The 27,225-nt window shown below is 42.1% G+C and overlaps 1 protein-coding gene across 5 annotated transcripts in view; it reads left to right on the top strand.

The window, feature by feature from the left end:
- Positions 1-26,287, top strand: part of LOC144935852 (KH domain-containing, RNA-binding, signal transduction-associated protein 2-like) — a 30,181-nt gene extending 3,894 nt beyond the window's left edge. The window contains exons 3-14 of one of the 5 annotated variants that reach the window (XR_013637363.1): positions 10,386-10,510; positions 11,941-12,057; positions 12,315-12,461; positions 16,885-17,027; positions 18,425-18,623; positions 19,974-20,044; positions 20,334-20,383; positions 20,852-20,938; positions 22,071-22,158; positions 23,287-23,357; positions 23,583-23,643; positions 25,138-26,287. Coding sequence is in view for 2 of the 5 variants with exons in the window: in XM_078862669.1 (XP_078718795.1) it covers positions 10,386-10,510; positions 11,941-12,057; positions 12,315-12,461; positions 16,885-17,027; positions 18,425-18,623; positions 19,974-20,044; positions 20,334-20,383; positions 20,852-20,938; positions 22,071-22,084 (953 nt within the window). In the remaining 3 variants the exon portion in view is untranslated. Of the gene's footprint in view, positions 1-10,385; positions 10,511-11,940; positions 12,058-12,314; positions 12,462-16,884; positions 17,028-18,424; positions 18,624-19,973; positions 20,045-20,333; positions 20,384-20,851; positions 21,851-22,070; positions 22,349-23,286; positions 23,358-23,582; positions 23,644-25,137 lie in introns of those variants that run through there. The other 4 variants (XR_013637364.1, XR_013637365.1, XM_078862669.1 and 1 more) reach the window with 4 other exon arrangements.
- Positions 26,288-27,225: the final 938 nt, after the last annotated feature.

Below are 27,225 nucleotides of genomic sequence, written 5' to 3'. Positions count from 1 at the left end.
CCCATTTAGTTGTCTTAAACTCCAATAACATATTTCCTAACTTGATTTTGTTGTTTAACTAATCTGAGTGTTGCTTTCTCGGTGTCATTCTTCGTATGCAGCTCACCGAGATCGTTCGTACACTTTTCAGGTTTTATCTTCACTGTCAGTACCCATATTTACATACTCTTAGGTCACAACAAGTGATATACACTGATCACAAACGTTCCACTGTAGTCACATCAGTATTTATTTCCAATTAAAGGCTGGGTAAATAAGAGGGAACACATATTATGGATCATTAATAACTCCATAACTTACCAGACGTATTGTTATTTTTTTATACAACAGTAAAAAACAAACATGGCAATTATTTCATGCTTTAAGTTTAATATTTTGGATTTATAATTCATTTTCTTTACAAAAAAACATGTTGCCAACCTTTAAGATTTAACTAGAAATATGCATTACATCCATACAGGCCATCAACAATGTGTTAGTGAGCACAATTGTGATTTGTTATTGTGATACAGTAAGCTAATTTGAAATAAGGCCCTTTCAATATGTAATATGTTGGGATTCCAATATTAAACAACTAAGAATTGTATGCAGTGAATACATAATTCATGCGACCTATTTAATATTAACATATTCCTTAAAAAACATGCATAGCTAATTAATAGTGGGAGCATGAGTAAATAACTTGAGGTGATTAGCTTGATGGCAATTACAAAGTGTGCAACGGGGGAAGTCAATATTTTAAGAGCTCAAATCATGTTGGTGATTCATATATCTACATACACAAATATGGCGTTTTTCCCCATTGAAATGGTTTTGTTTTTCAGATAAGCTGTCACATGTGAAATTGCATTGTCGTGAGGGCAATGTGCCCTTCCCTGGAGGAGGAGGGTTACTTGTGCTGTGGTGTTTCTAAAGGAATGCTAAAAAGGGTTACTGGATATAATTGTTTGGCAGGGGCTGCAGATAAAACTTCGCCCCCTCGGGATGTGGGATTTAAATACTATCCTAGCCCTCTTCTTCTGCTCACCTCTGCCTAACAACTTAGGAGAGACGCCCTGGAGTTGCTTGGGTATGAAGATCAATTGCTGGAAATTAATTGGGTTATTTATTCATGCTGATATTTATTGAGACTGCAATTTAACATTGCCACCCGTTGAATGGGTAATGATTTAATTTCCAGGTTGTTTATAGTGAATATTCAATCATAGCACATTGAAGATGTGTTTTATCTCGAATGCACCATTACATTTATATATTGGCAGTGATTGGGCGTTTTTAGTATTTATGTCACACAGTGGTACGTTTAATATGCGGTTAATCCAAAAAGGATTTGTATTAAATACAATTCCACTAACTTTACAATTCATGGTTATGACCCTTATTGTATTTGAGAAGAACAGTAATATAATTACATTGTGCACATTTTTACAAAATATATTGTAGGGTGTATTATTTCTAGACATGTTATGGAACATTGCGGAAGTGATGGCTCCATGTATTACAGAGGAGAGAACTGAAATATCTAATACTTGTAGTGAGATTGGTGTCAGACGTGTAGAAACTTCTAAAGTAAAATCTTATTTTCATTGAATTTTCTCCACAATATTTCAACGGGGTATCAATAAATGCATCGCCCTGTATTATTAATCACAGGGAATTTCACAGAGTACTGCCGATGAGAGACCGAATGTCGAATTTTTCTTGTGTTGATACGGTGCTGCTGAAATTATGTGCTCCCAGAAGGCGGTGTGCCTGATGGGATGTGTAAAAAATAAGTGTATCTAGATTTGTATGCCAAGGGACGACGACAAATGTGGATGGCAAGGGAGCATGTCAGATGATTTCTTTCATGTAGCCGTCGCATCTCGCTAGGTGGCGCTGCTGTTTCCCTTCAATGCACTGCCTCCAGTCACAAAAACGTCAGTCTTGCAGACCTGCAAGTTTGGTCGCTTTACATGCACATCGCCCTCTGCCTTTACGGCATCAACAAAGTTCAAGCCACGTGGTTACATTGGGTTTGTATTTAAAGGCAAGACCACTTAGTTTCACCGTTAAGTAAATCTCACTCGGTGTATGGGGTTGGTCATTTCTGGAATATCATACACGAAGGAGTGGAGTGAAGGTGCAGTGGTTGGCGCACCGTACTATGGACCAAGACGGCCAAGTTCGATTCCAGGGCAATAGATAACATCTGTGGCAAGGGATACCTGAACCGGTCCTGAGCCCTCTCCCTGCATTGACCGGTGCGGTGAAGTATGGTCAAATAACCCACACGATAAACCCGGTGTGAGGTTAGGTATTTATCCAGCAGTCGATTGACAAAGGGCTGTGAAAATAAAAGAAAATAAGGTTAGGATACATACTAGTGTAATATAAATGGTGAAAGCGCTGTTCAGCTGCACCGTTAGCTCAAGTGGGCACAGAATCATTTCTCACACCATCCGCAACGACATTTCACGATATGACCATTACCGTGATGTCAGATTCCCTTAACTACATCTTGTTTGGTGTCCGTGGATGTAATTCAAGTATGATGAAATATTGTTGAAAAACATCTTCAAATTGCAGTTCAACTCGATGATTTAATCGTTGCATCTTGCCAAATGCTGTCATAAAAATATGACATGACATAACCACTCTGCCGTCAATGTATCTGGAAATCATTACATAGAGCACTAATCTAATATGTAGTGTTATTTTATTCATCTTTGTTGTGATTATTTTATATTTTTTGAAGGGGTCAGGAATTAAAACAATCCGATTTAAAAATATTTTACAACAAAAAAAAACAAATAAGATTATTGTGGATAGTATTTTGTACAATATATTGTAACTATGTTATATCGCTGCAACTTGTGTGGTTATGACTATTTTTTCAAGGATGGCATGTATTACAGGCAACGTACACACATATGTAATGTTTTCTATCGTGCAATCTGCAACATTCATGATTTGTATTAATATTCAACTGGCGAGGCTGAACGCTTGTGTTTCGTGAAAACAATCTCAAGGGAACATTTCCTGGCTGCTTAGTGACCTATCCATAAATGGGGGCCAAGAAAATAAAGAATCACGCTTATTTACTTGCTTACAAACATTTTGCCAGACGCTTTTTATTTCCCAAACAAAGTGTGCAAATTAAACGTGGGAGACGTTAATCCTTTGAAATCATTTGCATCTTTTGCATGTATTAAGTAACCATAGCTCCCATTTGACGTTTTAAAAAAAATAGAATATTGGTGTTTTGGCACATTCAGTATTGAACTTTGGTTAAAAAAACACTTAAACAAAATTTTCCTTTTACAAATGCTGCCCTTCTTTAATTTACCGCACCTCTGTTTACAGCAGCGACATTTGCTTGTACATCGACCAGACCTCAAATGAGTGGGGGGGGGGGTTAGCAAGAGCTCGCTGTTTGTAAAGAGCAAGGTGTGGCTGTGAGAAGAAGCCACTTGTTTGTTCTCATAACGAACAAACAGCAGCCTTTTCTAAGTGCGCTGCTGTGAATGACGATCTACATTAGCTCCTGTTTGAATTCAGTTCGAGGATAAGTCTATTGAATGTGCAGTATAATACATTAATGGTGAATGTGATGAGGGGGCCACCTTTGACATTACATCAACGCTCCTCCTTCTACGTTGCTCCTCGTGTTCACAGCGTGCTATTTCAATGATTTCCTTTCATAGTAAAATAACTATTTACTATTTTTATTTGACCAGGTAAGGCACACTGAACTATATAGCTCTTTTTCAGAAGCGACCTGGCCACAAATGATAGCTCAACGAAGTGGCTTATCATGTGGGAGTGTATAGCAGCCAAATACTCTAAACGCATGTTTCTAAATATGGGGGGAAAAAACGGAGGACCCGGTGAAAAATCCACGCGAACACGGGGAGAACATGTAGACTCCAAATGTACAGGTGTCAGGGTCGGAATCTTAACCCGCAGGAGAGGTAATTGACATCTCGCCACCGTGGCACCCAATGCAAAGAGTATAAAGTTGCAAACGAAAAAAGCAAATCTTGACTTAAATCTTTCGTGACTGCAGGAATTCATATTCTTTGGGTTTTTCGGTAAAGTCACGTAGATAGGTTCAAATACATTTACAAAAAATAACCAAAAACTACGACGTTTCCCCCCCACCCCCTTTTCCTGGTGACGACCGCTTGTGTTGCGATCGAAAGTCGTAGTTTTTTGTTTTTTTCTTTGAACGTATCGACGTGACTTTACCGAAAGACCCAAAGAATGGAAGAAAAAAAACAAGACGTGAAGTGAATGTGAAATAGCAGCTGGTAGGATTGTTGAGTCATCACGAGATTCCGGGAGGGTATAAGCACGCAGCGCGGTAACGTAGACAAGGGGAACCTTCAGACACCCCTTCAGACACCGACGGTGAGTCGCGGAGCTCAGCCGTGCGACGACCAAAAACGAGGCCCTTGCATCTTCTTAGGTTTTTTCGGTAAAGTCACGTAGAAAGTAAAATAAAATAAAAACAAAAATCACGACGTTTCGGAGGCAACACAAGTCTCCGTCATCAGGTGGGACCGTCACAGCCAGATTAGCTGTATCAAGTGAGGCAATGATTCAAGATGTAATCCCTTAAAAGCGAGTTGAGGGGGGAGGGAGAGGGAGGGGGGAGCTCATCAGACTATGGTAGCCAATGAAAGGAACGTATCGGGAGGGAGGGGGGGCGAGGCCAAAAGGGTGGCCGATGGACGTGGAAGCGCTTGTGCGCAAGCGGCCAATTACTGCACACGCCAACACAATGGAGCGATTGTGCGCAAGCGGCCAGCCACTGCACCCGCCAACACAATGGGCAGAGAGGAGGAGGGGAGGTCTAATACACATGATAGACAAAAGAACGAAAATGATGATGGGTACAAACTTAGGGGGAGCTCATCAGACTATGGTAGCCAATGAATGGAACGTATCGGGAGGGAGGGGGGGGGGCGGGGGGGGGCGAGGCCAAAAGGGTGGGCGACGGACGTGGAAGCGCTTGTGCGCAAGCGGCCAATTACTGCACACGCCAACACAATGGAGAGAGAGGGGGAGGGGGGGTCTGATACACATGATAGACAAAAGAACGAAAATGCCCATGTTTATACCAATGCTGGCTGAACAATGAAGAGAGTACTGTTAAAATAACTGGGGATGTTAACACTCGGTAAAGTACAGTAAAATAGTGCCTGTCAGATAAGATGGTCCAAAAAATTTGTGATTAAGTCTTTTTTGCGTGGTTGATAACATCTTTCCAATGATTACTAAGTTTGTACCCATCATCACGGTTGAAATTATGTCTGTGTTTGTATATTTGTATGGCTTCGTGTACAAACCTTTGATGGTAGCCGGGAGGTTTGCAGAGAACCTTGGTCTCGGAAAAGACAATTTCATGAGAGCCCACCGAGTTGTAGCAATGATCGGCCACGGCAGAAGAATCAGTTCTGCCGTGTTTCAGATCTGACTTGTGCTCGCGGACACGATCAGAAACATGACGTTTCGTTTCTCCAATGTAGCAATCACCACAAATGCAACTCAATTTGTAGACTCCAGGATACTGTAAGTCAGGAACGACATCCTTCACAGATGGAATCAGATCACGGATTTTATGCACTGTACTGAATCGGACTTGGATCTTATGTTTGTTTAGAATTTTGGAGATCTTTTTGGTCACGCCAGCTATGTATGGTAACGTGATGGTTTTGGTCGGAGTTTCATGTGGCTGTTTCTGTGTGGTGGGAGAGACAGCTTGGCGGATAGTACGGTCAGAGTATCCGTTCATCTTAATTTTAGAACTTTCGTGACTGCAGGAATTATTATTTGGTTCTTTCGGTTAAGTCACGTCTAAAGATAAAATAATAAATTAAATTAAATAATAGAATACGACGTTTCGATTGCAACACAAGCAATCATCATCAGGTATAATGAAATAGCGACATAATATCTAACCAGAAAACTATAGACAGACATATTAGCAGACAGATATCACAAGATACATACATAGCGAGAGCAACACAGGTGACAGAGAGGGGTGATCGTCTCTGTGGGGTGGCCTTAAATAGACAGAGGGGGGGCGGAGGCAGAGAGAGGGAGGGGGGTTAGAAAAAATTAGCATATCAATGAGTGGTCCAAAAGAAAACGTGGTGCTGCGAGTACGATGGCACAGCAAGCAAGCCTGAAAATCAGGAGAAAGACACACTAAAATTAAATAACCTAGTAAAATATCGAAATGTAATGTAATACAACACAGAGGGTCGGTCAACACACAATTAACGCATATCCTGGTTGATTACGTATTTCAAAGATTGCTAAGTTAGAATTTAAGTGTGAACATTCTAAAGAGGACACAGGCAGAGAAAACAAGTCGCCAGAGAGAGAGAAAAAAGATAAGCTTAAAACTTCCCCGTAGAAGTGGTTCAATCTTAATTTTAGAACTTTCGTGACTGCAGGAATTATTATTTTACTAGGTTATTTAATTTTAGTGTGTCTTTCTCCTGATTTTCAGGCTTGCTTGCTGTGCCATCGTACTCGCAGCACCACGTTTTCTTTTGGACCACTCATTGATATGCTAATTTTTTCTAACCCCCCTCCCTCTCTCTGCCTCCGCCTCCCCTCTGTCTATTTAAGGCCACCCCACAGAGACGATCACCCCTCTCTGTCACCTGTGTTGCTCTCGCTATGTATGTATCTTGTGATATCTGTCTGCTAATATGTCTGTCTATAGTTTTCTGGTTAGATATTATGTCGCTATTTCATTATACCTGATGATGATTGCTTGTGTTGCAATCGAAACGTCGTATTCTATTATTTAATTTAATTTATCATTTTATCTTTAGACGTGACTTAACCGAAAGAACCAAATAATAATTATCCGTTCATCCTGAGGGCCCGATGTACATGTCTTAATTCACCGGTCAGGTGGTGTTTGTCAGAAATGCCATGTGCTCTGTGGTATAGCGTTTTGATGAGAGAGTTCTTTTGAGATGGGTGGTGGTGGGAATCCGGTTTCAAGTAGGAGTCTGTGTGGGTGGCTTTTCTGTAGACAGAATGTCCCAAGGAACCGTCAGGACTCCTCTCAAACAGAATATCCAAGAATGGTAGTTTACCGTCTTTCTCCACTTCCATGGTGAATCTGATGGATGGGTGTCTAGAATTGATGTGGTCCAAGAAGTGGTTCAATGCTGGGAGGCCATGTGGCCAGAAACCCACTAGTAACATCAGCAAAAACGAATGCTCTGAACTCGCGGACCTAAAAAAGAGAGATGATATAGTCATCCTCTCGGCAGACAAGGGCAATGCCACGGTCATCATGGATAAAGATTCATACAACAACAAAATCCTGGACCTTCTTAATGATGGGAGTTACTCCAAAATTAAAAACGATCCCACTAAAAGCCTAACGACGAAAACCAACAGTATCATCACGAGTTCGACTTCCCTAATCGAACCAAGCAAACGTCCCTCTCTAAAACCAACGGCGGCAAGACCTCCCAGACTCTATGGTCTTCCCAAAATCCATAAGGAAGGCACCCCGCTACGACCCATTGTGTCGACGATAAACTCTCCTACGTACAAACTAGCCCGTTTTCTATCAGATACTCTGCTCCCTTTCACAGGCAAGACCTCTTCAGCAGTACTCAACTCAACCCAATTAGTCTCTATGGTTAAGGACATGGTACTATCTCCTGATGACATCCTCGTCAGCTTTGATGTAGTATCTTTGTTTACCAAAGTCCCAGTACCGGACACCCTAACAATAATTGAGGACTTAGTCCAACATGGATTGAATTCTGATGCACCTGCGCTGGTTAGGCATTGCCTCACCAACACCTATTTTACCTGGAATGGCACCTTCTACAAACAGAATGAGGGTACCCCTATGGGCTCCCCTTTGTCACCAGTTATAGCCAACATATTCATGGAAAAGTTTGAATCAGACGCCATCCAGACATCCACCCTGCGTCCTTCCCTGTGGAAGAGATATGTGGATGACACTTTCGTCATCTGGCCACATGGCCTCCCAGCATTGAACCACTTCTTGGACCACATCAATTCTAGACACCCATCCATCAGATTCACCTTGGAAGTGGAGAAAGACGGTAAACTACCATTCTTGGATATTCTGTTTGAGAGGAGTCCTGACGGTTCCTTGGGACATTCTGTCTACAGAAAAGTCACCCACACAGACTCCTACTTGAAACCGGATTCCCACCACCACCCATCTCAAAAGAACTCTCTCATCAAAACGCTATACCACAGAGCACATGGCATTTCTGACAAACACCACCTGACCGGTGAATTAAGACATGTACATCGGGCCCTCAGGATGAACGGATACTCTGACCGTACTATCCGCCAAGCTGTCTCTCCCACCACACAGAAACAGCCACATGAAACTCCGACCAAAACCATCACGTTACCATACATAGCTGGCGTGACCAAAAAGATCTCCAAAATTCTAAACAAACATAATATCCAAGTCCGATTCAGTACAGTGCATAAAATCCGTGATCTGATTCCATCTGTGAAGGATGTCGTTCCTGACTTACAGTATCCTGGAGTCTACAAATTGAGTTGCATTTGTGGTGATTGCTACATTGGAGAAACGAAACGTCATGTTTCTGATCGTGTCCGCGAGCACAAGTCAGATCTGAAACACGGCAGAACTGATTCTTCTGCCGTGGCCGATCATTGCTACAACTCGGTGGGCTCTCATGAAATTGTCTTTTCCGAGACCAAGGTTCTCTGCAAACCTCCCGGCTACCATCAAAGGTTTGTACACGAAGCCATACAAATATACAAACACAGACATAATTTCAACCGTGATGATGGGTACAAACTTAGTAATCACTGGAAAGATGTTATCAACCACGCAAAAAAGACTTAATCACAAATTTTTTGGACCATCTTATCTGACAGGCACTATTTTACTGTACTTTACCGAGTGTTAACATCCCCAGTTATTTTAACAGTACTCTCTTCATTGTTCAGCCAGCATTGGTATAAACATGGGCATTTTCGTTCTTTTGTCTATCATGTGTATCAGACCCCCCCTCCCCCTCTCTCTCCATTGTGTTGGTGTGTGCAGTAATTGGCCGCTTGCGCACAAGCGCTTCCACGTCCGTCGCCCACCCTTTTGGCCTCGCCCCCCCCCGCCCCCCCCCTCCCTCCCGATACGTTCCATTCATTGGCTACCATAGTCTGATGAGCTCCCCCTAAGTTTGTACCCATCATCATTTTCGTTCTTTTGTCTATCATGTGTATTAGACCTCCCCTCCTCCTCTCTGCCCATTGTGTTGGCGGGTGCAGTGGCTGGCCGCTTGCGCACAATCGCTCCATTGTGTTGGCGTGTGCAGTAATTGGCCGCTTGCGCACAAGCGCTTCCACGTCCATCGGCCACCCTTTTGGCCTCGCCCCCCCTCCCTCCCGATACGTTCCTTTCATTGGCTACCATAGTCTGATGAGCTCCCCCCTCCCTCTCCCTCCCCCCTCAACTCGCTTTTAAGGGATTACATCTTGAATCATTGCCTCACTTGATACAGCTAATCTGGCTGTGACGGTCCCACCTGATGACGGAGACTTGTGTTGCCTCCGAAACGTCGTGATTTTTGTTTTTATTTTATTTTACTTTCTACGTGACTTTACCGAAAAAACCTAAGAAGATGATTCCTTGCAGTCACGAAAGCTTCAAATCTAGAATTGAGGCCCTTGCACTTCTGCGAGGCGAGTGGAGGGGGGGGCAGAAAAAAAAAACGCAGGTCGAGCACAGTGGACATATCTCGACATTCAAATTCCTGATACCCGATTGAATTACGTAAATATAAACTCGCATTCTAATTGCATCTACATATTAGCTCTGAGATTGGGGGACCGTCTGCAAAGCGGTTTATACTGCATTGTGAAGCAACAGCCCCCCCACCCCCCAGAAAATAAACATCGCACCTCATTAATTGGATCGTGTGTCAGCGCTCGCATCGCAAATTGGAATTGCGATATTCTCTTTAAATAGGCAACAAGGGGTCAGTGTCCTTGAGTTAGAGCCAGGCTCCTCTATGTAAGGAGCTATTTAGTGAAAGTGGCACGTTCTGCGTTGGTCTCAGATTAGTCCTGTAAAGGTAACAGATGCTGCCGCTTCAATACAACACCGCTCTATATGGGAGCAAATGTGTTGGAGAATGGGGATTTGTCTGACTTGTCACATTTTATTTATAAAGAGGCCGGCTGCCCGCACCTCCACAACAAGCCAAGGTGTAAGAATAAGCTCATTGCAAATCGTGGCTAAAACACGATGCGATGGCCTTTTTTAAAAATGCACGCACCAGAAAGAAACACATATCTGGTTATATTAGGTTGTGCTTAACATCTTACAACTCTTTTCTGCTTAACAGAAACTGAAGTGTGCAAAAGAGATAATGCTGTAGATGAGGAGGAAAGAAAATTCTTGGACTTGGTCAGCAATAAGAATATGAAGTTGGCTGAACGGGTCATCATTCCAGCAAAACAGCATCCAAAGGTACAACGACGTTGATTGTTTAAGACACTGCATGTGGTGGCGGCTGCTGGGTCACAGTTTTAGTTGTGGCAGTTCCTGCATCATAGTGTCTGATGGGGAGGGGCGGGCTGTCTCTATGTAAATGTCCTTGGAATGGCGGTGTGTTATTGGGTAGGCTTGTTAGTTGTCAGGGTTGTTATTGGCCAAGCTTGTTATTGGCAAAGTTAGTTATGGGCCATGCTTGTTATTGGCCACCATGTTAGTGCCCAGGCATGTTAGTGGCCAGGCTTGTTATTGGCCAGGCATGTTATTGGCCAGGTTTGTTATTGGCCAGGCTTGTTATTGGTCAGGCTTGTTATTGGCCAGGCTTGTTACTAGCCAGGCTTGTTATTGGACATGTTTGTTTTTGAATTTATTAGCACTTCTTTTACCTCATTTTGTTCAAAGGGTGGCAGCAGTCTGTGGGATTGGTTTGAATTGGCCAAGGAGATGGTGGTGAAATATGCATCCTATTGGGGCAGAGAAACCTGGCCAAAAATTCCAATTATTTTAAAATAGATTTTATCAAAATTAAAAATGTCAAAACATTAAGAAAACTACTTAAATTAGCCATTTGTTTCACGTTTAAACACTTTTTTTAGGTAGAGTGCCGCCCCAACGCCCATAGAGACCAGGCGCCACTGACTGCATGCTGAATACGTGCATGCACACTGTCACAGTGGCTCATTCACTCCCGACTTCATGATTTCCCATTTTTGTGAGCAGTGACATCACTATAGAAATGTTACAATAGCCAAGTCCCTGCATGTGGAGTCTCAAGTCTTGTTTACAGTTCTCTGAGCTCATTAAATATATGGTACTGTTTATACATTAAATAAGTAATTTCTGGTTCTAGGATGATGGGAAGTAGCGCGTTTTTTTATTTTGTTTTACAGAGAACGCTGTGCATTTCCTGATTTGTGTTGTCATGCAATGTGTAATTTGTATATTAATCCCACCATGCATTGCATTCATTCTCATCACCTGCGTGCCTGTGGTATTGTGGCTGTAGAGATTCTTCCTTGTTCAGTAAAATGGCCTCTTTCCCCAGCAATCATGCACAGAATCGAGCTTTAATGTTTTCCAATCCCATGAATATAGTCACAGCACAGCTTACTTTCGCTACGAATATTACTGGCTCACAAGCATTCACACATCCACTTACTTCTGTGGGGGAGGCTGGGGGACACTTTGAATCACCGAGCATAATTTATTTAAACAGTTAATTATTTTCCTTTTTATTTTCGATGCTTAACTTCATAACGGAGCCATTTCAGATCTGATGAAAAAAGAAAAACGTGGATGCTGAGATAATTTGGATTCATATGACGTCCAATTGCAACTGCATCTCGAGGAGCAACAATTGGATTGTGTGTGTCCTCATTTGAAATATTTTCTCTTTTGCTTTGCAGTTCAATTTTGTGGGGAAGTTGCTGGGGCCACGAGGTAATTCTCTCAAAAGAATGCAGGAAGAAACGGGAACCAAAATGTCCATTTTGGGAAAAGGATCAATGAGGGACAAAGCTTTGGTAAGTCAATATGGCATAAATAAGGACTTTTTTAAACAGGCACATTGGAAAAAACGACGTTTGGCTACAACATAACCACCGCTTTACTTTAACACCAACCATTTCCAAAGCCAGACTTTTCAAACAGATATTAAATATTTAGACAGTGATGTGATGTAACATGGACTCAAATCATAATAACCGAAATGCGCAGTCGATTGGCGTCTGGCGCTGTAGTGCGTATTCGCGACTCTGACCATGATTTCATTCTTCGGCAGGAGGAGGAAATGAGAAAGAGCGGTGAAAACAAATACTCACACCTAAGCGAGGAGCTGCACGTCCTGATTGAGGTGTTTGCTCCACCGTCGGAGGCTTACAGTCGCATGGGTCATGCCCTGGATGAAGTGAAAAAGTACCTCGTCCCAGTAAGAGCCGCACATGAGAGACCCATGCTTAAATTGCATACGCAGGCCCCGTGTGAGCCTTCGAACAGAGAGACAGAACGCGTGTAGTAGTGTATGACTCCTCCGCATGTGCTTTACAACCACACTCCAAACTAGAGGCTTCTCCTGCTCCTCGGCAAAAAATATATTTAGAAACCCCTGTTGCATAGTCGGTGGATACGTTCATATTTAATTGTAATGACATTAAATGAGATCATATTGAATATTTTATATAGTTAATATTTATTTAATACTTGATATATATTAATTCATATTTATCTATTTCATATTTAGGAAAATTCTCAATTGACTAAGAATGCATTAAATATGACTTTATTACGATTTATTTTATGTCATATTTAATGATATCATATTTAAGCCTGTAGAAGCATGCGACTCCTACGCACTCCAAACTAGAGACTACTCCTGCTGCTCGGCCAAAAAACATTTAGAAATCCCTGTTGCATAGTCAGTGGATACTGCATATAAAACATACATTAATATAATAATATAAACGCCCAACTTTATCTATTTGTGATGAACATGATGAACGCTTGAGAGAAGGAGCCGATTGGGTGTTCATTTACATAATCGATTCCCAGAATCGACTTGACCCCCTTCGACACGACTTTGCCATTTGTTTTGCGACAACGACAATTTTCCATTCTCCCCGCATACGCTATCACAATCAACAAGTCGCAGGAACAGACGTTTGATTACATTAGTAAGCACACAACTTTATATGTCTGTGATGAACATGATGAACGCTTGAGAGAGAGACAACGAGGCGATTCGGTGTTGATTCCCCGAATCGATTACCAGAATCGACTTGGCCCCCACTGACACGACTTTGCCATTTGTTTTGCGACGACCACAATTTACCATTCTCCCCGCATACGTTATCACAATCAACAAGTCCCAGGGACAGATGTTCGATTACGTTGGTAAGCGCACAACTTTATCTGTCTATGATGAACATGATGAACGCTTGAGAGAGAGAGAGAACGAGGCGATTCAGTGTTGATTTTCAGACTCAACTCCCAGAATCGTATTGGCCCCCACCGACAGAACTTTGCCATTTGTTTTGCGACGATGTCAATTTCCCATTCTCCCTGCATACACTATCACAATCAAGAAGTTGCAGGGACAGACGTTCGTGCGTATATATTGGTAAGCGCACTACTTTATCTATCTTTCTATGATGAATATGATGAACGCTTGAGAGAGAGAAGAGCGAGGGGAGGCCAAGGAGAGGCAGCCCGCTCTTCTCTCTTTATTTGCCTTCACAATGTTCCTTAAAGATTTTTTCACTTCCAGTAACAAATTATGGACGAGGACGAAGATCTCATTGCAAAAAAGCGTCGAAAGCCAAACGAACGAAAGCAAAGATGGTTGGCCAAGCAAAGTCAGGATTCGCTCGAGATAATTCGTGCAGCACATTGTGAATCTCAACAACGTTTCATCAATCGACAAACCGCTGAGCAATCGCAGTCGTGGCGTGAAGCAGATGCCGCAGCCTATCGACTTCGAATCGCAGCAGAAACGTATGAACAATCGCAGTCGTGGCATGCAGCGGTCGTTCAGAGTCAGCGCTTAGTTCCAGAGCATCAGAGACAAGCGATCCGCAAAGAAGCCATCAATTTCGATGACACTCGAGTAGAGGCGCACAATTTCAGTCCACTGAACATCATCTGCCAGTTCTGCGGCTCGAGGAACTTCATCTCAGAATGCCCTGTTGATCAGAAATTAACTTCGTGCTGCTGTAAAGGCAAACTCAAGTTGCCAAAGCCAAAGGACATCAACGGAGTTGAGCTGGAATATCCTGAGTTTCTCCGCGCATTGCTGACTGACCCAACTCATCCGAATCACGCTCACTTCTGCGATCACATACGATCCTACAACGGCACTGTCTCCTTCGCGTTGATGGGAGCGAAGATCGTCGATTTGCCAGGACGAGGCCCATATGTCTTCAAGGTCCATGGCCAGACATATCACCACACATCTCACCTGCAGCCGCTTGACAATCAAGCACCACATTACATGCAGCTGTACGTGCTTGACAGCATGCAAGCAACAGAGATCCATCAAGAGCACACCACGAATGCTCAGTGTCGTCAACCTATCCTGGACGAAATTGATTGCTTTTTCCGCCGGCACAACAGATTCGCCAAGAGCTACCAGTTGATGCGCAAATTCTAAGCATGAGAAGTTGACTGTGCACTTCAAGCGGGAGAATAAATTCCGTTGGTCAGCATGGTGCTGAGACGTGATCATCAGTCGGATCAACGATATACAACGTACCAACATAAAACAAAGTCGTGATGGTCTTCGTCAATGAGGATGGCAAGCCGCCGTTCGACCGTGACATTAGCTACCTGAGGAATCCACAGAATCCCAATCAGCAGTTCGTCAACCTCAACATGGATCTCATGACGTACGTGATTCTGTTTCCGTGCGGCCTTGATGTCAACCGAACTGGCAGTGCGAGGCTTACGAGGGAGCACAACTGAATAGAGTTCGGAACAACGTCAGCATGCTTCAGTGGAAAGCAGCTCAAATGGCGATTCGAGGCTACATCAATCTAGTCATGAATGCCGGAAAGCTGACTTAACAATGGTTGGTGGATTCGTATCTGCAAGTCGAGGCCAACAATCTCAACTACAACCGCCAAAATCAGCAGCGTCTGCGAACAGAGCAGTACCAAGGTCTCGCAAACAACGTAACAAACTTAGCCCAAAACGCAAACATTGCAGCTAGCGTCGCAGTCATCCTCCCTTCGAGCTTCGAGGGATCGCCGAGAAACATGAGCAAGCGATGCTGCGATGCAATGTCGATCTTTGTGAGATGGGGTGCACCCGACCTCTTCATAACGTTCACTGCAAATCCGAGCTGGCCAAAAATCACCGACAACCTTCGACCAGGCGAGCAGCCATCAGCTCGACCCGACTTGGTGGCGCGTCTATTCAAAATCAAGTTGTACGCTCGATCTGACCAAACACGGCGTGTTTACAGAATCGAAGGCACACGTCTACACCATCGAGTTCCAGAAGCGAGCCCACATCTTGGTGACTCTGCGAACTCAGGACAAGTTCACAACCGCTGAATGGATTGACCAGTTTGTGTGCGCCGAAATTCCAACGTGGGACCATCCACAACTGTGCGAGATTGTCCCGAGATGCATGATGCACGGTCCGTGCAGTGCTGCAAACCTACGCACCCCCTGCATGAACGACAGAAAGTGCAGCAAGTTTTCAACAACACCACAATTCCGAATGTGAGCGGCTACCCACTCTATCATCGTCGATATGCTGAGCAGGCAGAAGTCAGAAGCGTTTCAATGGACAATCGATACTTCGTGCCTTACAACCCCTACTTGACGCTCAAGTACAATGCGCACATCAATGTGGAAGTGTGCACTTCCCTTCAAGCAATCAAGTACATCTATAAATACATATTCAAAGGATTCGGTTGCGCTAACATTGCTCTCACTTCGAATAGACAGCCGGAACTATGCTATGATGAAATCACAAATTTCATCGATTGCTGGTATGTGAGCGCTGCTCACGTACCGGCAATTTATAAAAAATTTCAATTTAAATCAATTTATAACATTTTTGAAATGCGTTTTTCTGGATTTTTTTGTTGTTATTCTGTCTCTCACTGTTCAAATAAACCTACCATTAAAATTATAGACTGATCATTTCTTTGTCAGTGGGCAAACGTACAAAATCAGCAGGGGATCAAATACTTTTTTCCCTCACTGTGTGTTTAGATGCTATGTAAATCCAAATGGTAAGGTATTGGTTTCCTCTCTGCAAAATTGCCTCCTACAGGCCACTCAATAATGTGATGCTTGTTTACAGAGGAAAGCATCACTGAGTCTCATGCCTCTTTATTCAGGAGAGACTAATAATTGTTATGTTTCCCGCAATTGAGTAAGTTGCGGGTAACTTAAAATTCGGCAAATCTGGATGACGCTGGCACACAATAGCCTACTTTTGCGATTGATGTCACGCGATCTTTAACGTCCACTGTGAAGCAGATTCGAAGCATATTTTACGATTAATACACCCGCAGTAATAACCAGGGCGGCCACTTGATGCTAATTGTGGACCTCTGCAAAACAAACGGCGAGCCCGCTACCGCTGGGTCGTGTCCTCACCCCCACCTGCAAGTCACTGACCTATCGGTTGCCATATTACAAAATAGCTCAACTTCTACGTGGTCCACCAGAACTGCGTCCACATATCTGGGATAATGGCAAGGACCATCACGTTCAAACACATTCGCAGGCTATATATTCTTGACACGTTCAAGTGGGATCTGGCACTTTCAACGAAAATGTGCGCCGTGGAATCCGTGTCGGATACGATGCTCAGCTTGAGTCCACGTGTGGCGCGGGCAGGACTATAACGACGAGATCCGTCAGGAGCAGCTGCGGGAACTCAGCTTCCTGAAGGGCGAGGATGACGTGGAAGTGGGAGCTGACACCCTCAGCAGAGGGGGTCACAGTCGGGGTCCCCTGCCTTCCATGCCCACGCATGGCAGGTACCCGGCCACTGCACCATCATCACCTTTCATCATCACGATCATCATCAGCCATATTATTATTACTATAGTATCAACAGCCATCATCATCATCATCCATATCATTATCATCAGCAGCCATTTTCATTATAATTTTCATTATCACCCATCATCATTATCATTATCAGACATCGTCGTTATCATCATCGGCCATCATCATCATCATCATCGTCGCAGGTATTACTTTGCATAAGTTATCCATGAAGGGATTTCCACACTATATAAGAAAATTTTAACACAACCTTATCGCACAAAATAACCAAATGTCAGTCAAGGCACTGAAATAAAGGAACGGGGATACATCAGTGATCAGTGTATCCAGGACCAATCATATCTATCACCCACTTCGTCATTGAAGATCCTGAAAAAGTTATGCAACAGTGAACAAAGGTGGGCAAGGCATCCGAGTCAATTATAAAATCGGCGTTTCACACATGAAGGCAAGGAACCAAGAGGAGAATAATTGTTGAGTCGGTCTGAGATAAAGAACAGTCTCATATATATATACACATTTGAACCCTGATATTGACAGTGATTCTGCACTGGGAATTTCTAGTGGTCTCGGTACTACTGCATGATGTTGTATGACCAGCTGATGCTCACTTCCTGATTCTGGAACTTAATCATGGAAGTTGGCCAATTAACAAGCCAATCTAAGGATTTAGCTTAGATGGCAGAATAATGATCTCATGATAATGAGATTTTGAGTTCAAACTCCAACCAAGGGTAACTGGGCCCTTCCCGGGTATAATATAAATAATACTACCAGATGAGCATGGCCGAATGGACACTTAAATTATTATATATATTTAAAATTGATTTATCCTTGCCATAGAAATGTAGGATTTCCACCACTATTAATGACCACCAGTGGCGAGGAGCACCACTCAACGTTTGTTTGAGCACAGGGACAATTGTGGACTGTGTAGCTCCGATGTTTTTGAGTTGTAGCCAGCGTTGTCAAATCCACAAAGCCGGAAGTCGCCAGATAAACGTTAAAAAGTCACTAGATGTCATTATTTTGACATGCGAAAGTTGCCAAAAAAAGTCAGCAGAAAAATTACAAAATATGCCAGATAGCAAATAGTAACAATTGCTCGATATTGCTATTCTAAGTATTTTATAACAAGGAGAGTGACGTTTAGGTGACATTTGGTGACACCGCTTGAAGCGTGCATTGTTTCCGCACGGCGTCCGTCGTTTTATTAGTTGTGACATGTCGGGAGAAAGCTACAGAGAGCACTGCCACGACAGCCCTTCGCGGCTGCATTAGGCCGTGGTGGTTTTGTTATTGTTACCATCATGACCCGAACCCTCGTGTGTTTCTCCTTACTTGCTCCTCACCCGTGTGGCCCCAGGGCTGTCTTGCGAGTGGCGGCCGCCCCGCGGGGCCTCCCTCTGGCCCGGGGGCTCCCGCCCCCCCTCCCTGTCGGCAGGGGGGCCCCGGCCCCTCCTCGAACTCGGCCGGCAGCCGCGTACCGAGCGGCGCCGCCACCACCGCCGCCTCCTCCTCCCCCGCCACCTCCGCTGGCTCAGGAGGCCTATGAGGAGGACTACGTGAGTGAACGGGCCCGGTGTCGACCCGCGTTTCCCAGGCTCGACGTGTGTCGCCGGAGCAGCGGCGCTTGTTGAGAGGCACCGTGTGGAGACAAACACAAGGGAGCGTGGCGCACCTGAGTCGAGTCATGGATACGTCGTTTATTAGGGGTGCCCATGGTGGTGATATGTTAACTACCTCGCCTGGTATGCAGAAGGTCGTGGGTTTCGAGCCTGTAAATTTTGTTTTTTGCATGTCTTTCTCCCTGTGGTCGTGTGGATTTTTCTCCGGGTCCTACTCTCCACATTTAGAAACATCCCACTTCGTTGAGCTATCATTTGTGGCCAGGTCACTTCTGAAAAAGAGCTGCATACCTCAGTGGGCCTTACCTGGTAAATACAAATTATACTGACCATGTGTCCAGTGTCCAGTCCCCTGAGCCAAACAGTCCGAGTTCCCTCCACTTCTGTCTTAACTACCCTGAGGCCCCTCACCTCCCGCAGGTTCCCACTGCCGTTTCCCTGCCCTTTCCCTTTCGAATCCATTTGGCCAATTTCAGGACAACTCGCCGATTACGCCATCAACCCTGATTGGTTGCATTGCTCAGCCAATTAGAATAAATCTAGTTCACTGCTGAGTCAATGAGAGGCTTCCCACGCCGTTCGAACGACACCTTTAATAAAACACGTTGAGGGGTCACCTTTGCGATGGCCTCTACATAGTTGAAATGCAATTTCCTCTGAGCAGTTAGATCAATTCCTCCCTTCTATCGTTTGCATAGATCTCTGAAGCAAAATAGGAGCATGTGTGATGCGCATTCCAACGACTTTATTATTTGTTGTACGTTAATCACGGACGTCTGTCCAAAACGCTAGGGCAACGGGTAGCATTTGCACATGAGGCCATAGCTTGTTGATGAGACCTCCGTGAAACTGGAACTTGTCCAAGGTTACTTTGTTCAAACAAACACTCATGGGAAGAATTGATGTGGAGGGACCAGGTACCAGAGTTATAATATTGTATCTTTCAGCAATTGGACCGTTTTCATAATGATTGGCAACTGGTTATGTAGACGTTAATTAGTGATGCCCAATAGCCATAGAATACACTGCATACTATATTTTTTGGGACAATCTTTCCATATAAGTATGATTCACTCTTTTGTTGGTGTAAATATAATGTTTTACTCTTAAACCTGTTCTATAAATGCTGCTGTTAACATACCATTGACATGCACAGTCTTTGGTTTTTGAATTCAGCGTGTTCAACACAATGATATGCACAACAACTCACTGTTGTGATATGCAACTTACCTCGCATTCTGCTTTGAGGCCCCTCATGCAGATTTCTTCTCTTTTTATGTTCGTCAGGATTACGAGAATGGATATATCGCTGAGTACGAAGATTCGTTTGACGGCACTTTCCCCTCGCAGACACAAAGGCAAGTAAAGCAGACTTTTTTTGGTGCAAAATATTTGTTATATATTAAAAAAACGACGTTTTATTTCACCAGGTAAGGCCCACTGAGCTATGTAGCTCTTTTTCAGAAGTGACCTGGCAATCACAACTGCTAGTCCAACGAAGTGGCTTATCACGTGGACATTTATAGCGGCCAAACACTCTAAATGCATGTTGATTTTATAAGTTGCATTAAGTGATTGCACGTTCACGGTTGTGCCTTTTAATCCGAACGTGAAAATGTGGCGTGCGCACCCATTGTTGTGAAACAGTGCCAGTGAATACTACGCAGGATACGGGCGAGAAGAGTACGAGTCTTACGGTAAGGACCACGGTAAAACAAGACGAATGTGCTGGAATATAAAATGCTCCTTCAGTAACAAATGAATCAGGATGTTGTGAAAAAAACACTGTAATCCTACTAAAACATTAATAAGTACCCACGCCGATTGACCGGAGGTTTAAAAACGGCGCGAGCTCACATTCGCCCAAGAGACTAAAGTTATTAATGGTTGGAAACCCTAAGCATAAGACACAGCAATGGGTCCTCGAATGAGTGAGTTAAGTTTCCTGTCTGTCCGAAACGAGTGAATATCCACGTTGCTTTAAGAAATGGCTTTTTTTAACTGCTACACTCAGCAATGTGGCTCGTCCCTTGTGTGCGAATGCACCTTCAAGCGAAATAAAATCTGAGCAGCTGCTGAATTTGAAATGGAAAGTTTCGTAAAGCCCAGCAGTGGAGCATTGTAAAGACAATAATTGTTTTTTTTATCATTTCTGTGCCTTGTAGGAGAAAATGGTTGGGCAGGGTCCAATGGCCATCTGAAAGCCCTGCCAGCCAGAGCAGTGAAAGCTGCTTTCAGAGAGCATCCGTATGGTAGATAATGATGCTCGTGTGCTCGCGAACATTACCGCTGTTCCAACACTTACATAGACACACACAATGTCGATCTTGTATGCACTCTTGCGTGCACACACACACAGGCTGATACAGACAGTGGCAGAGGCGCACTATTGTCGTATTTTATTCCCTTTCTACTTGGTTATTAATATATGTATTTGTTTTACAGTTTTTTTTTATAATTCTTCTTTTCCATGCGATGTCAATGTGAACTCGATTTGGTAAAATTAGTCCATTTCATTACAGAGTGTTCCATCACATTAAAATATATATTTTAATACATAACTGTGTGCCCAATGTTTTTGATGATTTTTCTCCGACTTGTGTTTTTCTATAAGAACAATCGGAAGCTTAATGCAGTATAAGCAGTTTCAATGGTAATATGAAACGTGTTGATTACATAGTTGTTCGGTCTACTACGGTTAAAGTACAGTGGTACTGCAAAGCTCTAAATTGTACATAATCACTTTAAATTCAGCTTAAAACATGAACTTATTGTTGTGGTAAAATATAATTTTTACGGTTTAAACTAAAGCTAGAATTTTTAATGCAAAAATTCAATGTCTGCGGTTTTAGAAGTAATATACCTGCCTAGCTGTTGTAAGTGTTGTAGCTGAACATTGACGCGAAAGAGAGCTGTAAACATATAACATGTAAATAAAGCAGACGTTTAAAAGCTACAAACTAAATGGAATGGACTGTACTTTTACAATGTATTATTGTGACTTCAAAAACATAATGCTGTTATAAAAATATAACTCGGAAGGTTTTGTCACACTATAAAGCTAAAACATTTTAAGCTCATCATAATTCTAAATTTATTCTAAAGCATTCCTAAATAATATTATAATTAATGATAATTAATAAAATAAAAATATAAATGTTTTCAAACATTCCATTTGTTGGCCCTCTCTAAGAAAGTGAATGTTAACACCTACAAGCATGTGCTTAAAATGTTAACTGTTTGAGTAAGATATGGAATATAACCTATCGCTTTCTTGTTCTGTTTAAGCTAAACTGTTAATAAGTAGTTTCTTACAAAGGGAAGTTATACACAAGTGGTTGCATGCCATGCTACAAACAAATAACTTGTTAAGTTCTCTTTAAGTGAGCTGTTCATAAGGAATGATTTGTAGCGCCCATCTGAAGGAGTCAAAGGATGGCCCCTAAATGTTGAGCAGCCCAGCATTAGCAAGGTAACCATAATGCAGTACAATAAACAATTTACTAATACTTATTGCTCTGTTTAAATGCCCTAAATCTGCACTCTAAAGTTTTTTTGTTTACGGTAAAACCGATAGCAATTGAGACTGATCTGAAACAATTTAACACCAGTTTTACAGACTGGTTTCACTCAATTATAATAACAACACCCAACAATTATAACGTGTTTTAAAGTAAATAAATAATTGATAAATAACACATCTTTCATACGTTAAACGTACATAAAAGAATGTATGTGTGCTCATAGCAATTCTTAAAATTTTCTTCTAAAGTGGCGTTTTAAAGTATGCGTGAGTTTCCGTTCTAACCTTTTAAAGCATTACATGCCGAAGCTAATGTTAGACGAGACACCAAAGGAACCCAATATTTACCGCCACCCTCAATGGTAATGCTACGGCGTTAGTTTCATTATCTGACACATGACACCTACAAATGCAACCATATCTGCTTTGATGTTTTGCTAAATGGATACAATACAAATGTCTGCATGCTACAAGTCTGATGCATGATGTATTCTTGCACGTCAATGTTTGCTCAGTATTTTACGCTTGATATACAACACATCAATGTTGTGGACGATAAGTGAACCTCGGGTGTTATTCGATCATGATAGTTAAAGACGAGCCGTGATGAAGGAAAAGTTGCAACGTTTTATAAATAACAAAAAGGCTGCGATTAATTTCCACGGTGCATAACCATGTCTCCGAATTCAATCTGCGACAGTTATGGTGGCTTAACGCTCTGTTAGGCTGCAGTAATAGAGCAGATAAGTATGCACACAACACTGACACAAACGAATGGGATAATTTATACAAGCCATGAAAACACGGATTCGATTAAAAGGGCGTTTTCTCTCTTTCAACCTCCGTTGATGTAAATTACGTCAATCAGAAATGTTTGAATTTAAATCACAAGTATCTTTGTGTTCACCAGGTGTGATCACACGTTTAAAAAGGTGTGCAATTTCATATAAAAGGGTGTTAAGTGTGTATGGGTTGTTACTGCAAATATAATTGTGTAGTTATTGGCCATATATCTTTTCCTGGCTTGTTTTGCGTGCTGAAGAATTGGAAGTCACTCAAGTCTATTTTCATTTACAGGAATCTGATATCTTGAGATGACCTCATACAGCAGGGAATTTCCTCATGCAACACAGAGACTGCACTACAAGGTATGAAGGCCTGTAAAAATTACGAATTCCGTACAAAAAATGTGAACTATATTGAACGATAACAATTAAACAAAATGTGTACAGTATTTCTTTTAATGAAAATTGTGTTATGTTTTTTAAATGTTACTTTCAAGTTTGCAAATTGCACACAGTTCTGTTTATTTTGTCATTGGCTGTAATACAAATGGTAAATTTGGGATATTGTCGTTTTTGTTTTCATTATAGACTAGATGATAAATCCTACTGGGTTTGGACAATGCACATATAGGATTTCACTCGTATGCAAGTGAGTATATACAAATACATGGATTGGTAACACAATAATAATTCTGGTATTACAAATAAAGTTCATAGTTTATGTATATTTTGAAATGGTCAGAGGATGCTGATGGTAAGCACCCAACTCACAGTCTGAAGGTTGTGCTTTCAAATTGACTCGTCCCAACAAAGTAAGTTACAGTCTGCGCGACAGAGAGATGCGCGCCACCCCTATGCTTGTTTACACATGGTGACACTTTGAACGTTTTAATTTGAAAGTGTGATCACTACCAACAGACATGCCATATATTTGCGCAGCCTTGTTTTCTTGTGCTTGGCATCTACCATTTTTATGAAACATACATCTGTTATGCATTTCGTGTTTTCTCCTCAATATGTCCCGTAATTTGAGTTTAGAACATACGTGTTTACACTATTTTACTACTTTGTTGCTTGAGGAGCACATGACCTTGCAAGGGTGATGACGTTGAGACTGCAGTGTCCTCACTGATTGCTTCCCTAAACCAAACAGCTACAGCGCACGGCGCTACGGGGAGACGCTAAGGAGACCATGTCGCAATAATTTCTGTTGTGCGCGAGTTCACAATGCTTTATCCCTCCAATCAACCTGTTGGAGGAGGGTGAATGAGTGTTAATATTTAATTAACCTCACAGTTTTGAGCATATTTTGATAATGACGCTGGTCTGGCTTACAGCAGGGATTTGTATGATGTATGAGCAAAATAAAGTGTTTTTTGTTTCATTATAACTGAAACATTTGACAAAACACGACTTAAACCCCTAAATGCAGGTTCTGTATATAATACATGTATTAATAATATATAACAATCACAAATTATTCCCAAATTGTGCCGCTGGAGTCACGTCACGAAGAAAAAAAACGATTCTTGCTTCATGAAAACATTTACAGTCAGTGCAGCCCCACATCACGGCCATGAACCTGCCTGCAATACGACACGATGGAACCACTCAATGTCACGTCTTTATTGAGGTCCGCTGAAATAAATAAATAAGCAAAACTATTTTCGACAACTTTTTTTGTGCGCCACTTTGTGCAGTCCTTGGTGACCTCCAAAACTCGCTCAGCTCGAGGACACGGTGTTATTCTTAAGTTGCTGCCCAGAATACAGCCAACGATCTCGTGCCAGCCTCAGTGTCCCGACAGCATTTTATTCCAGTGCTTTTAATCGTGTTGCTACAAGTGCGCTCCTCACGTCACGCACATGAGGACGGTGACCAGAAGTGTGGCATTGATCCTCCATGCGTGAAGCTCGTCTTCAAAGTGGCTTCCTGGAAATCATGTAAAATATAGAATGATGACGGCGTGATGTAAAACATATTTTAGTCCAAATGTCGTATCGCAAACACATTAGGGAGCTCATCATAAATGTCACTCTCGTGGTAATCTGTATTTGTCTGCTTTCATATTTGCATGTAGGGCATATGTCTGTATATACATTTGCCAAACCAGACATATTTGAGTGCTTTTTTTTCTTCGTAGGGTTTTCATGCAAGATGAAGAAGATGCCCTTTGGAAGCCTCACCGATGCTGAAATTATGCGTCGAAGCAGCCTTGCAATAAGTCCAATAATTTGAGACTGGTTACTGAAATTAAACTATACATACGGTGTATTTCAGGATGAACTACCACCAGTGTGTGTGTGTGTTTTACGAATAAAAACGCAAAATGTAGCAGACTGTTAACACAACATTGCATGTGTAAGCTAACGGTACAGCAGTTAACGATTATAATTTGTAAATTTTTATTCTGTAGTTAAACAGTCTTATGACAATATAGCACAATTAGCATTAATACATCATCTAAATGCAATGGTATCCGGAAGCCTATTGTGCTATATATTTGAAAGATATTTTTAAAGTGATGACATCTTTTTGAAAGTTTACAAATGCGAGTGCACGTAGCATCATTATCACGCTGTTAATGAATAAACATTAACAATTTGAAACTGACTATGCATACTTGGGGTTGACACGGAAGGGAGGGTTATGGGAATATTGAAATTGGGGACAGAGAGATGGGGAGACGTGTGCTATGTTTTGTAAGTTCTGTATTTGGCTGTGGGTCAAACACTTTATATAGTTGAGAGTGTAATCAGAGGCGGGATGTGCTGTGTTTTTTGTGGACAGAATACTGTTAACCTGATGCATGAGTGCATCTGCAAGTGCAGTAATTGCACAACTTTGCAAGCTGCATATCATGTACATTGTATATTATACAACAGTATTTTTATAACAAAAAAGGAAGGAAAATGCGAACTCCCAACACAGTCCTTGAAATTTATATCGTTTATCTCAAGTTTTGGTTTTTATATCATTCGAATGCAGAAACTGTATTAAACGTTGACGTGAATGATGTTATGCAAGCCGCTATGACCATCTATGCAATCACTTGCACTCACTTTCGGCAGGTGTCAGATTGCTTTTCCACTTTGATGTGATCACACGGGGAGGAGAAAAGTGATGTTACAGGATACCTAATGCAAATCTTTTCCGAGTTTTTATTTAGCGAATGTATTATACGGACAGACGGATTAAAAAAAAAACATGGAAATAATAAAACGTTTAAAATAACATTCTTCACTTTTTTATATCCGAATGTGATATGCTCACTGAACACATACCTATTTCAAAGACAGAACAATTGTACAGGAAGTGAATTCAGTGTTTACTCTGTAATTTTGATTTTAACTTAGTAAAAAATTAACCCGTAAAAACAAAGTTTTTCACTCTAAATCCTTTATATGCGTGGCGGCTAGAGTCCTCTCGTCCTCTGGCTTGAGATGGCTGCCACCTATGGGTCAGATGATTGTCTTGCAGCATTAAGCAATTGGTAATTAAATATTTAAAACAAATTCCCTAAACAGTAAAATTTTGGAAAAAATTTTTCACGAAAATTAATTGTCACGCACAACGAGTCTGTGTGGAAAATGTCAGCTCGATTGGATCACGGGAAGTGTGTTAAAAAACGACCGAAAGATTTGCACAGTCGTAAGCAAGCAAGCACGCAAGCAAGCAAGCGAACTTAATATAAAGGATTTAAAATAAAACTACGTGCATCATTAGACCATGCACACTTTGTTCATGTGAAGCAGAATTCGCCTGTGAATTACACAAACTCTAACCCAAGGCCTCACCTCCTGTGCAGAAAAGTGTAAGCTATCCATTACGTCAGCTGTCACACATCGTCAAGTGACTGTGAGTAACATGACTACACACAACAACAAAAAATGTAATCGCTTTTATTCCCAGTTCAAATTTTGTTAACTCCACCATAGCCTCAGTAAAGCCATCACTTTCTGCATATGAATTCTGACATCACGTTGATGAAAATGTCCGAAAACTTGGGAGTCATTGATTTGGAGCTCTCATGTTATTTTCACGTCTCTCCACTCTGCAAGATCTCCTCCTACCTCTACCTGTACGTCTCCCAGATCACCCACTTGCTTACCATAATCGCATATGACTGCTGTGTTCCCGACGGCCACCCAGATTCCCTCACCTGGAAACTCCACATGATTCCAAAATTCCACCGTCAGACTTCTCGCCCGCACCAGTAAATATGACCACA

This window comes from Lampetra fluviatilis, chromosome 14 (assembly GCF_964198595.1).
Source record: "Lampetra fluviatilis chromosome 14, kcLamFluv1.1, whole genome shotgun sequence".
Classification (NCBI taxonomy): Eukaryota; Metazoa; Chordata; class Hyperoartia; order Petromyzontiformes; family Petromyzontidae; genus Lampetra; species Lampetra fluviatilis.
Note: the sequence above shows the minus strand (reverse complement) of the source record. Positions and strands in the feature narration are given on the sequence as shown.